General features: G+C 47.1%; 3 protein-coding genes across 9 annotated transcripts; 2 read left to right on the top strand and 1 right to left on the bottom strand.

Annotated features, from left to right (window-relative positions):
* The first annotated feature begins 52 nt into the window (after positions 1 to 52).
* On the top strand, positions 53 to 818 carry LOC105695750 (NADH dehydrogenase [ubiquinone] iron-sulfur protein 6, mitochondrial). The gene is made up of 3 exons (XM_012417631.2): positions 53 to 269; positions 366 to 542; positions 606 to 818. Exons 1-3 carry the CDS (start codon positions 138 to 140, stop codon positions 669 to 671), a joined length of 375 nt encoding a protein of 124 aa, XP_012273054.1. The 5' UTR covers positions 53 to 137; the 3' UTR covers positions 672 to 818.
* Positions 784 to 1,931, bottom strand: LOC105695749 (protein SYS1 homolog). Its single transcript, XM_012417630.2, has 2 exons — positions 1,805 to 1,931; positions 784 to 1,609 (listed from the first exon to the last, which is right to left on the bottom strand). The coding sequence occupies exon 2, from the start codon at positions 1,487 to 1,489 to the stop codon at positions 1,007 to 1,009; it is 483 nt and encodes a 160-aa protein (XP_012273053.1). The 5' UTR covers positions 1,490 to 1,609; positions 1,805 to 1,931; the 3' UTR covers positions 784 to 1,006.
* A 79-nt stretch (positions 1,932 to 2,010) lies between these two features.
* Positions 2,011 to 8,195, top strand: LOC105695748. Of its 7 annotated transcripts, none has more exons than XM_012417624.2 (10): positions 2,011 to 2,060; positions 2,609 to 2,737; positions 4,415 to 4,499; positions 4,586 to 4,685; positions 4,803 to 5,031; positions 5,131 to 5,365; positions 5,446 to 5,564; positions 5,643 to 5,786; positions 5,868 to 5,996; positions 6,080 to 8,195. In XM_012417624.2, exons 2-10 carry the CDS (start codon positions 2,693 to 2,695, stop codon positions 6,305 to 6,307), a joined length of 1,314 nt encoding a protein of 437 aa, XP_012273047.1. In that variant the 5' UTR covers positions 2,011 to 2,060; positions 2,609 to 2,692; the 3' UTR covers positions 6,308 to 8,195. The 7 variants fall into 7 exon arrangements, with proteins under 7 accessions (XP_012273047.1, XP_012273046.1, XP_012273048.1 ...); XM_012417623.2 differs by lacking the exon at positions 2,011 to 2,060 and adding an exon at positions 2,226 to 2,312; XM_012417625.2 differs by lacking the exon at positions 2,011 to 2,060 and adding an exon at positions 2,818 to 2,837 and having other exon boundaries at positions 2,373 to 2,737.
* Positions 8,196 to 11,925: the final 3,730 nt, after the last annotated feature.

Below are 11,925 nucleotides of genomic sequence, written 5' to 3'. Positions count from 1 at the left end.
TAGAATAGTTTCAACGTGACTGTTAAAATATACACGAGGAAGCCATTCATGACCGTCATTGTACCAACGGTGTCTCATTGGTCAACTTCTTCCAATTGATTTTAATTGCGCCTTTCATCTGAAGCGAAACAATTAAAATGTCTACCGCAGGAGTAGGCCGTCTACTCGGGAATTCAAGCAAGATTTACAAACTTAATATTCCAGCGATAACAGTCGTTTCTCGAAATAATTCATGGACTCCGAAGGATGTTGAAACTCACACCGGACAGGTAGGCGAAACGCTAATATTATTACCATTAATTTAAATTATGTAATTTTTGAGGTTAGTTACCGCGCTTCTAATGTAAATATAATTTTTATCCCAGAAATTCGAAGAGAATGATTACCGCTTAGCGCGATTTGTAGACAAAGTGAAAGAAGTAAACACTAACTGGGCGGTTAAATTAATCGATGAAGTGCCGCCGTCTCCAGCAAAGGCAAGAATTGTCTCGTGTGATGGAGGTGGAGGTCCATTAGGACATCCCAAGGTTTACATCAATTTGGTGAGTTTGGCAATGATACGTATCCTTTATGTAATTTGGTCTGATCAATTTACTTCTCTATAGGATAAACCAGGTAATCATATCTGCGGTTACTGTGGATTACGCTTCTATAAAGAGGATCATCATTGAAACCTTGTTAACGTGTTTGATTATCTCGAAATGTCGATAGTCCAAACGTATGCTAAATATATATATATTCACGTATTTAAATGCAGAGATTGGGTAAATAAGTAGACATTGCTGTTAAATAAACGTATGTAATATAATATCAGAGTGGAAAAACTGGGTCCACGTTGATTCTTTTATGTTGCAAAACTAGGCTTGTTACAACACATATTTACATATACCACATCAAAAGATCGATCCATTGTACTTTACGTGCTCTATATCATGGAAAGATTAGTATTTGTTTATCTGCACGCTACATGAATTAAATAAACAGAACTTTGACGAGTTAGCACTGCTTACAAGGCCGTCTTCTGACTATTCATGCCTAGCGGTATGGCTTGAAGTTCAGTTCTCATACATAAGAATTCTCCGCATACACACATTATACTTAAGGACACTAAATTCAGACACCACCAACTAAACGTCGTGGGAAAGCTGCCATTATAGGACCAACAACACAGAAGATGTATCAGGTGTGCAGTGCATGCAAAGTCCATACATTGCTTCGTCCTCTGTACAAGCCACCACAACGCAAGAGCACCCATTAGAGCGTTCAACATGAAAAATGTAATGACCATTTTTCCACCAAAGTCACGAACATGAATCTCTTTGTACTGAAAGGCATAGTCCAAAGATTTTGTTGAGCCCAGAATCGAGGCTATTATCCAGATCCAGATTCCAAGACAAAAATACATTACAGCTTGTACAGCAATTATCTGACTGATTATGAGGAATGGATCCCATGTTGTTTTTCGAAACTGTCCGGAGGTGCCGTTCATGTTTTTTTTTTTTGTTGTCAATAACTCAAAACTATCGGTAGCGGTAGCAATCGATCGGTAACAACGATCAGCTCGATGATTTTTTGTATCTCATCGTCCTTACTCGAATCGCACGTCTTCCTGTCAAGAAAGAGATAACTGTTACATATTTTTTTTAATCGCTTGTTTTTAGAAAAGAAATCATTGGAAAATTGTAAGTTATTAGTGTTTGTGTGTCAGCAATCGGTAGATTGCGTACGCGTAGTTTTTGACATCGAAAAAATAACAACTCGATTTTTACATAGATTGAAAAAATGTAACGTAATTCCGACTTACGCGATCATGAGGAAAGAAAATGAAAAGAACGAGCTGTTGCGCGACTTATGTCGAGTTGCATGTACTACTGACAGAGCTTATTTTTGAGGTTAATTTTAATACAACTAGAGAGTGGTCACGTCTCCATATTTCGCAGCTATTTCGAGCCACTGCCATCTAGCGGGCTCTACAAAAACTCTTCCAAATTTATCGGAAATCCTCTCTCTTACAATTGCCGCGGCGCGAATCGTGGCTCGGAGCGCGGCCTGGAATCTAGGTTTGTCTCCTGAATTAATCGCTATTACATTATTTATTTTTCCAGGCGCAATCTCTTCTCCATTGTCGGATGTAATTACGGAGCCTTCTCGTCCGAGCGGTGCTAAGATTCATAATAAATTCCGGCGAGGCGTAGGTGTGTCGGGAGGGCGGCACACCTTGTTTCCGATATTATGTGAGCGTGTCCTTTTGACGCAGAATACGTGGGCACGCGGACAGCATCGGCGATCATGTCGTTCCGGTGCAGCGGCTGGTGGGGATATTTATAATGTATACCTTATGTTTTGGCATTTCGGTTAATAGGATGCTTCCATTAAAGACTGCGAGGACGCGCCGTGCGCCTCGCTTTCTTCCACAGTCCGCGCGCGTCCCTTAAACGTTTCTTACTTTTTAATCATTTATCGCAGTCTCGCGTAATCCCCTGCCCGCGACAGAATCATGACCGTCGGTTAAACTATTGCGAACGAACTTTTCCTAAGTTCTCCGCGTCTCGGTATTCCTACAAGTTACCCTGGAATGTGATAACTCGAAGGCGATCCGTGTTTCCAGCTTGCTCGGCATCTTCTTACCAAGGAAGAGAGACCTCCAGCCAGGAGCATTTTTTCAACGAACTTCGATACGCAAACCCGCCAAATGGTCCACGAGGCGAGCAAAAAGAACTCCCGAGTCCCTTCGAAGGTGAGAGAGCGACCCGAGCTACGCTTTTTAATCCTAGGTGTATTTCCAAAACTCACGAAAAAAACTACTCGATATTAAAGGAACGCAAAAGCGACAGGAGGTAAGCACCGGCTGCAAGGATGCAATTTACCGAGCCGCCCATTCCTCCTGTCCGTGGACCGGAAGTCGCTCGAGCATCGAAATTCACCGCACACCCCACGTCTCGACGCACTTTCCATTTAACATTTAAGACCGCGAGCTGCGAATCAGAGGATTAAAACGGTCGGAAGGAAGAAAGAAAGAAAAAGAGAAATGAAACACCAAGAACCAGTAAAAAAATCTGCCACGTCCTCCGCCTCGGGCGAGGTTTGGCATTTTTTTTTCCCCCCGCGATTCCGGGTTCTCTTGGCGAGTCTTTCTATTTTCTTTTATTCGACGAGGCGAGCGCAATCGGCGGTCGAGTCGCCCCTCGAGGAAAAAGCTCGAAAGCTGGCCCGCAAGTTGAACGAGCCGAGTATTTCAGTCGGCGCACGGCGGACGGCGGATATATACTCTTACTCATGGCAGTCGAGGCTGCTATTATTAGTTCCTAGTCATCGGAGCGGCTTCTACGTGCAGCTTCGGCACGCTCTAAACGAGTGCGAGTGCGAGTGCGCGGGCGAGGTACGCCGAGGAGGTGCCCGAGGACCTGGCCGAGGAGATCGCCTTCCCCAGGGAGCGACCCCAGGTGATATGCGCTCTTCGGGGCTGGACCTCGGTCGCCCAAGACACTCTGCGGTTTCCCGCGCGTACTTGCGACTTCCACGAGCACGGTTCTCGCGAGGATCTACACTGTAAGTGGTCCCGAGTGCTCGCCCTTCGCGATGAAGCCTCGTCGGGCTGTCAAAAAATTACCAGGGCCGATTTTGCGACCCTCCGATATTAATCCGTTGTGTACAGTTTTCTTGTATGATTTTTTAGACCCTAATCGAGCGCTCCTTCGGTGCTCGTCGTTGGCCAAGGTGTCGGTAGAGACGCAAGGAACGGAATATTTTGACGTGGGCTCTTTATACCGCGGCGATATAGCTCTCCGGGTACGCCCCTGTGTATACAAATTTGGCGTGTACACCCCCCACGCGCGGATTCGAGCGAAGCTTGCCTTCCTCGTCGCCGATCGAGTCAAGGCTCGGCAGGGAAAAACTTTTTCCGGAGCTCTCGTGGCCAACGTAGGCCCGAGGATTGCGATATTTATATTTTTTTTCTCATTCAACTTTGGGAAAAGTGGTTTCGTAAGGGCGTTTGACGTTTGACAGGAGGCGACGCGCGGCGGATCAGCTGATCGCGAGTCTCGCAGAAATCACACGGGTGACCAGCCGCGGGAATTGTCACGTTCTTATATAACGCCGGGAAAATTAACGCCCGGCGATACGGGTGTACTCGTAATGTCTCGGTACACTCGAAAGCATTGCTCGTGTCGGTAGAAGTCGAACGTAAGTGCCGAGCGCAAACGCAACGCTCGGTTTCAATGAGAACACTTGGGTACGTGAGTTTGGAATGCAAATCGTTCTACGAACGGTCTCTTTTTTCACTCTCTTTGGAAGTAACTATCTAATTAGACCGCACACATCGGTGGTGATTGATGCGCTGAAACGTATGTTCTGTCTAGGAAATTCCTAGCTCCGGCAATTTCAATAACGAGATTGAATTGTATACTTTTAGATGAGGGATGCCGTTTTGCAGAAACGAAGTAATAACGTAGCCACCCCGAAGTCTAAACCGACCCTCGAAATTTATCGACCTCCAGGTTTGTACATTCTTATTTAATTTGATATAAAAGCAAATAGTACACTGAATTATTTATTAATTTCTGGGGTATTTTTTATCAATCAGGTGTGAGGACAGACGGAACCACGGCTACCTCTCCCAATCCGCAATTGAACGTTCACGCCAAGGAGTTCACCATGAAGCATAACGACGCACATCCTTCCAAGTAAATGATTTTTCTATAAACGGTTCGAATCGACGCGGTCATAAATGGAGTTTACAAGGAAAAATAATAATCAATCTTTATTCGATTTAATTACGAAGATGTTTTTTTTTTTAACAGATCCCACGGGAACTCGGAGCGATCCTCGTTTTATCTGCAGCACAGTAAATCGAGCGGCAATGTGCAGAAGTACATGTATCAACAGCAGCAGCAGCAAACGCTTCAGCATCAAATTCTGCATCAGAATTCTCATCATTCCCAGACGAGTTATCACCCCTTATCGACGAGCTCTTCGGTGCGGCATCTACACGCCCTCAACACTTCCGCGTCCAGCGGAAACATTTTGCACGTACGCGTTAATTGTTAAAGTACTGAATTTACTGCACGATGCGCTCGCGAGATCGATAACGTACAGGGAATGATATACGTTCGGGCTATTTTTATTCAGACCACGGGCAGAGTGCACTTCAACGTGGACCAAGCCGACTCGAAGCCAGCAAACGCGACGAAGCCTGGAAAACTCACGAAGTCATTGTCCTTCGTCTCTTCCTATGGTCTGAAACGATCGAAAAGTCTCAATTCGGCGGACGTACTTGCGGCGAAGGCTATGAACATCTCGGACGCCCTGGAACTTGGAAAGTTCCCGCAAGCTACTCAAGAGACTCTCGTAAAAGCTATCGAGGGTAATCGGTCGTTTGATAAATATTTTCTAGCAACAATAGCGCCGGTATAAAGCTCACGGAACTTGTATGCGTCGTTTTAGATCCAAACCTTTTAAATTCTCGAGCTCTGATGGAACTGGTGCGGCATATCCTGGACAGGGTCGTGGAGAACCGAAAATACGCGGAACCTGCGGCCAAAATATGCATCACGATTATCGAGGTAATATCTCCGCCCTCGAATAAGGACCTGATAAGGACTGGATATCCATAGTACTGTACCTGCGCGTGTTTTGTTTAGAAAGAAGTAAAAGAGACTTTTCTGGAGTCTCTTTTAAACATGTGCCAGCAGTGGTACCAGGAACGCAGCAGAGTCCTTCAGGATGCGACGACGTGTCGGCATTATTCGGCCTTTATGTCCTTCCTGAATGAAATGTACTGTCAGGTAATTGCTTTTCGTGTCTGGGGAAATTTATGAATTTTTTTACTGGAAACAAATTGATAAGGGGAAATTTAATCATTTCAGTTAAAGCGACGTCAGTTGCAGTTGAAGACGCAACACGAAGGAGTTCCTCCGGGACGAGTTCTGTTGACGTTGCTTTGGAAATGCTGTCAGGATTGTTTGCGACCACCCATGATAAACTCTCTTGCCGAGGTACCAAATAATATAATTAATCGAATAGAGTACGTTATTTCTTTAATCTCGTTTCGTATATTTTTCATTGCATAAACGAAAAGACGGACTGCCTATTTTTCATCCTGACGTGCGTCGGCAAGGACCTGGACTCGGAGCTCCCGGCACAATTGCAGCAACTCCTGGGCAGCGTGAGAGACGCCTTTTTGGCAGAACAAACGACGCTCCCAGCTGTGAGAAGGACGCTTTTACAGCTGATCGAACTGCACGCGGCACATTGGCAGCTGCCAGCACCAGCCGTAATTTATTATTACCCCGGAGCGCAAAAGTGATTTTTACGCATCTCGTGACCGGCCCAACGGAGGCGCCGGAAACCTGGAAGTGCTCGCAAGACGATGTAACGTTCTCCTCGAGGATGAGAAAGAGAAAAATAAAGAATCCTGGGAGATTTACGGCGGAACGATGTCCCTCCCATCTGGAAGAGTGCGCCGAGTCTGTCGGTTCGCTGAGGATTTATCGGAAATCTAAGAGCACCGACGCAATCGCCTGACGACTTAGAAAGGAGGACGTCCGTATACGTCCGAGGATATCGAGGACGTGCAAACGGAGACCTCGTTGACCTTTGTCAGGTGTACCGACTCTTTCTTGCCCACGCAGAAAAGTACCTCCGCGCATACCTTAGAATTCCTTTATTTGTTTCTTTAATTGCCAAGATTTGCATCGGGCGTACCGCGGGTCAGGGACGAGAATGCATTATACTCCATGTGCGTGGTTTAAAATTAGCGAAATCGTTAAATACAAAGTAAGGACTCTGTACAAGAAAAAGAAAAAATTTCTACCAACGGAGATTCGCGTGCTCGAAAACGGTAGTACTTCTGAAGTGGACTGAGGATTTTCACGAGACTGCTAAAACCGTTGTTAAATAGAGTCATTAACTTTATGCCATGCTTTGCGGTTATTCGTTACGAGTGGACATGAAAAAATTCAAAGCTGACACCAACTGCACAACTAGGGTAAGGCTACGTGCGGTTGGCGCAAAAGGACGCGTAAATGCGTGAACGCCGATCGCATATGGTTTTACTCCTCGAAGCGTAATTAAACCACCGAAGGCGATGGATGATGGAATTATGCGTGTGCACGCGGGTTGAAGGATAGGCTCGTATTTCACATGGAATATTCCGTATCGACGTACTTGTGTCAATTTGTTTTTCCCGATGACTTCGTGCCTACTCCTTTACGTTTATTTGTAACTACACATTTTTCTTTAATATAGCAGGATTTTGCTATACACATGTGCTGCGTGCTCTACTTGCGGTTCGGTTAGTTGTACAAGTAGACGATAGATCGCGTTAAAATACCGCTCTGGTATCACAAACGCGCCGACAATGCGAGGGCAAGAGGGAGGCCGACGTTACCGACCCCCCGCGAACTTCTTTCAAAAATCCCGAAATAACCCTGGAAAATACGGTTTCTCCCGAAATATGTACTCTTATGTAATCCTCGAGGATCCATTGGAGACCATTTTGGCGATTCGATGCGTCCGTCGTGCGCTCGAATGGCGTTTCCGTGGCGCCCGGTAGCCGAGAGTTTGCGGGCTACGAAAATTCCCAATTGGCTCATTAATTAAATTAAATCATAAATTAAATAACGATCCTTCGAGCGATCTCTTCAATTTTTCACGGAGGATAGCGACCGCTTGTCGCTATCGACGTGATCGATTAATTGGAGACGTTTCGGCGGGACCTGGCCGACAGGTCGATGATCGTAATTACGGTCTCTCCTGTGAATCAATGATGACGGCAAAGCCCGGACTCATCCCATCGTCGTTATTAATGATTCCCGGTTAGCGACGCGGCATTAAGCCTTTTTTTACCGCGGCCGCTCGTTGCGGAGAAAAGTCTTGCTTAATTCGCCTCTGCCTCGTGGCCTCGACGATCATTGACGTCGATTCGAAGCGATTCGCGGTGATTAGGGTTAAGTGTCGTTCCAGTCGCCGGCAAAAATCTCGAGGTTTATGTAAAGTCCCTAACGCGTCCGTTTTAACGGGTTGAGCCGCTCCACGTGTCGCTCTTAACGATCCCGTTTCCAGGATTAATTGTTAACCGGGCGCTGTAATCCGCTTTCTTAAGGCAACACTCGTAATGATTTAATGACTCGTCGCTGCGGTATTCCTCGCCGAGCATCCGGCATGACTTAATTCGGGTGTTGCGTGTCAAAGGAGAAATTAAAAAAAAAAAAATAAGAAAGAGAGGAATTAGCCGCCATTAAGAGCGATTTCGTAAGTCCTCGGGAAGGAGACTTTCAGACCTGAGAAAAAGGATTCACAATTATTCCTCCGCTTCCTCGCGTTAACGTTAAGTAACCGCTTCCAGGAGAACGGTTTCAATCGTCATCCTCGGCAATCCCAGGACTGAGACTCGAGTTAATTATTTATTGCGCCTCTAGGAAAGATATTCATATGTTTTGACATTTGCGTACAATTATATTATCTACGCGTGCACTCGAGCCAACCGCGGTTTAATTTTACGGAATATCAATCAATAATTCGAGCAGTCGGTATGTCTTAGTTCGTTGTTGCAATCCTTTTTCTTAACGCTAGGATCATTCGTATAATGATCCGGGGCATTCTTATCGGGCATCGGGTATGACTTAATTCGAGCATTGCGTTAAGTAATAACGATTCCGTAACGTTGCACGAGCGATGAAAATCTAGGAGTGTTATGTAACGACGCGTTGAAAGTGAATAGTCTAGAACAGGTCCGGATCGTCAATCGGAGGGCGAACAATGCACCGAGGTGTTTAGTCCGCGAACCCGGAACCTGGATGATAATATCGTACCGAATTGCATTGCACCGCGTTACCGGCGTTACCGCAAAACGGTAATATATCACTAAGGCGAGACCCTCGAAGAATTTTCTTCGGAATTTAGCGAGAACTTTCCTTCCCTTCTTACCGCGGATCGAACCTCGTTGCGCTATTTATACCTACCAATTATACGCAGACTTAACACCGTACTTCAGATAATTTCGTATAAAAAAAATGGTCGAGGGAATTTTCCTATACCGGAGTTACGGCGAACAGAAATAACGATCAGGGGGATAGTATTAATTTTTCCCGGTTTCGGGGCACGAGAAGTAATGCGGAAGTGTCGGTAGACATGGAGAGAAGTCACTCGTTATGAATTACACGCCGTAATTGGCCCGAAGTATAAAAGCAATAATTAGGAAGGAAGGATCGGAGCGATTTCTGCAGAGCGATCCGGATCGAATCTTTCCCCCTCGAAATTGCCGGGACTCTTTCTTCTTTATCGTTTCGGCTTTTCGTGACATCGATCGAGGGCGTCCTTCGATCGCGTGCCGCACGATCGATTATTCCCCTGTGATATATCCCGGGAGCCGAGAAGAATAGGCCTTGAGAGTCCCGGCGTTTTATTTTCTGGTACCGAGACGCGGGTATAACGAGGGAAAGATCGATCTTTCCTTCGACCAGATATCACGCAACCTAAGGCTGGATGTCGGGAGAAATTCCTCTTGTGTCAAAACGTCGAAGAATGGATCACCAGCCAAGATTTCTCGCGTTTCGATTTCCCCCGGAAATTCTGAACGATTTTTATCCGGGTCGCCCAGCGCCGCCATTTTGGATCCTTCGAATCCTGGAATCTGTTCGTCGTTCTTAGTAAAAAGGTGCAAGTGTGCGTTTTCAATTTCCCCCGGAACTTCTGAACGGACGATTTTTATCATCGAGTCGCCCCGCGCCGCCATTTTGGATCCTTCGAATCCTGGAATCGGTTCGTCGTTCTTAGTAAAAAGGTGCAAGTGTGCGTTTTCAATTTCCCCCGGAACTTCTGTTCGTCGTCTTTGGCGAAAAGGTGCAAGTGTGCGTTTACGTGCAATCGGATCCGGCTCGAGCCTCCTCGCCCTTGAGAGACGATCGCAAAGGATCGTCTCTTTCCCGAGTGGCGGTCGAGCCGGGGTTGTCGTTCCAAGATCGGCGCCGTATCCGGATGCGTCGAGTCCCCGATTCTCAAAGATCCGCGACCCCTGCCGTTCGGGACCTCGAGATGATTTTTAAGAGACGGCGAACAGGCGACGCGCGACAGTGACGTCTTTGTTTCCGATCCCCGAAAGTGCGTAATTACGCCCAGGCCTTTCTCGTGTGTACCGGCGAATATCAAAGCGGCACGCGAGGCAAAATCCTTCCTTCGCTCCGGTTCAATTACTTTCAACTCCGCGTATGAGTAGCCCGCTTTGGCCTCGATCGCTTAATCTCCGAGAGGGGCCCGATTTAATTTCGAGCCTTTCCTCGCCGCCGGATTACCGCCACGAATCCTTGGACCCCGCCACGAAATTCCTCGCGGTTTATTCGGGGAGACGGGCAATTCTTGTCGAAAAGTAGAAACGGCCTCTACCGTCCTTCTCGATCGGACGGAACGTGACCACCTTTTCTTTAATCCGAAATTATACACGTAGGAAAATATCCCGGCTCTGGATCTCTTTAAAAACGGGCCCCTTCGAACAGCGGCTCTCTTTCTGAGACGACGCGCTCGCAAAATCCTTCCATTCCGGCTCGATTACTTTCCGCTCCAGAAATGGCCGGTCGCTTAATCTCCGAACAAGCGGCTCGATTTAATTTCGCTCCTTTTTCCGCGAGAATCCTTGGATATCGATGGACGCGCATTCGCCGAACAAATCGCGCCTCGTTCTCTCCGCGATAATTCCCTCTTAAACGCTTCAAAACCATTGATAAGTCTCGCTCGACGTTATCTCGCGTGCCGATACAAATTAACCCGTTCCTCCAAGGTGGAGGGAAGATCGAACGCCATTGAAGCGCGTACACGCCTCGCCGGGAATTCCCTGCACTTTCTGCTCGCAAGATCGAGAAATGCCCCGAAAAGTAATTTCCTTTTTTCTCGGGCTGGAAATCCCTGCCGCCAAGGTGATGATCGATAACAAAGCCAAAGTGGGATCGAAGATCCTGGCTTGAGGCTGCAGACGAGTTCGTCGTCCCGGTCGGCAAGAGATGAACGACCAGAAATTTCCTTTGTCGGTCCCTCCTGCAAGGACAGGTCGGCCAGGGCGAGGCTTCGTCGGTAATGGACGACCGAGAGGTCTTCTCGCGTGGCCAAAGGCCAGCTAAATGATTGCAGAGCTCGGTAGCAAAAAGTATCCCTATTGCAAAAAATTATGCAAGGCCACTATGAACGGGAGTTGGAAAAATCGGGTCCTAGAGAAATTGCGAAACGAGAATTAGAGGCCACTAGGGGAGCCGCTTCTCCCTAGGGTCCTTACGTAAAGCAGGATTCAGGGTTGCTGACCACCGGGAGCAGCAACCAGTCCCGGCCAGGACTCTCGTGCTCTTGACAGTCGCTCGACTTTCTCGCGGACTCCTAACCGGTTGCTAACTCGTTCAGAGTGTGTCCATGAAGCTCTCGGCCACGTAGCGCTGCTGGAATCTGGAGGAAATTTCTCGCCAATTATGGCCGGTCATTTTCTTACGTGAGTTTAATTCCCGGTGTCACTTTTGACGCTCGTATCGAAAATCGCGGAGTTCCCTCTCGTCCGGCGGTTAAAAGGGAACGGGTTAGGCAACGTCGTGGAGCAATAGAATTATTTAACGCTCCCGGTGAGGAGATTTGGAGATGTAGATTCCTGAATCGCCGGTTTTTTCTGGGCCCGCGCAAGGTGGGCGGAATCGGCCGAAAAGTACGTCCTACCGATTTTACACCGGTCCGAAAAACCCATCCGTTCTTCCGAGGCTTATAATTGGACTGGTTATGGCACTTTGTCTGGACCTTTTTTCCAGACAGTAGAAGGCATTGGACGGAACCATTTCGCGGGTCCGGGAGGTCGAGTCGCCCACTCGTCGTGGGCAGAGTCTCTCTTAAAAAAACGGGCGTTACATGACGGCTATTATGCATTATTTATGCGTATTGTCTCGCGACGTGTTAGCT

Source organism: Orussus abietinus, unplaced genomic scaffold, assembly GCF_000612105.2.
Source record: "Orussus abietinus isolate OABI.00-Male unplaced genomic scaffold, Oabi_2.0 scaffold4, whole genome shotgun sequence".
Classification (NCBI taxonomy): domain Eukaryota; kingdom Metazoa; phylum Arthropoda; class Insecta; order Hymenoptera; family Orussidae; genus Orussus; species Orussus abietinus.
The sequence above is the reverse complement of the archived record's forward strand: the minus strand, read 5'-3'. Positions and strand labels throughout refer to the sequence as shown.

Coding starts and splice junctions, on each gene's coding strand:
- LOC105695750 (XM_012417631.2), top strand. CDS start 138: ATGTCTACCGCAGGAGTAGGCCGTCTACTCGGGAATTCAAGCAAGATT. Junction 270..365: donor TTGAAACTCACACCGGACAG/GTAGGCGAAACG, acceptor TTTTTATCCCAG/AAATTCGAAGAGAATGATTA. Junction 543..605: donor CCAAGGTTTACATCAATTTG/GTGAGTTTGGCA, acceptor ACTTCTCTATAG/GATAAACCAGGTAATCATAT.
- LOC105695749 (XM_012417630.2), bottom strand. CDS start 1,489: ATGAACGGCACCTCCGGACAGTTTCGAAAAACAACATGGGATCCATTC.
- LOC105695748 (XM_012417624.2), top strand. CDS start 2,693: ATGGTCCACGAGGCGAGCAAAAAGAACTCCCGAGTCCCTTCGAAG. Junction 5,565..5,642: donor TATGCATCACGATTATCGAG/GTAATATCTCCG, acceptor TGTTTTGTTTAG/AAAGAAGTAAAAGAGACTTT. Junction 5,997..6,079: donor TGATAAACTCTCTTGCCGAG/GTACCAAATAAT, acceptor ATAAACGAAAAG/ACGGACTGCCTATTTTTCAT.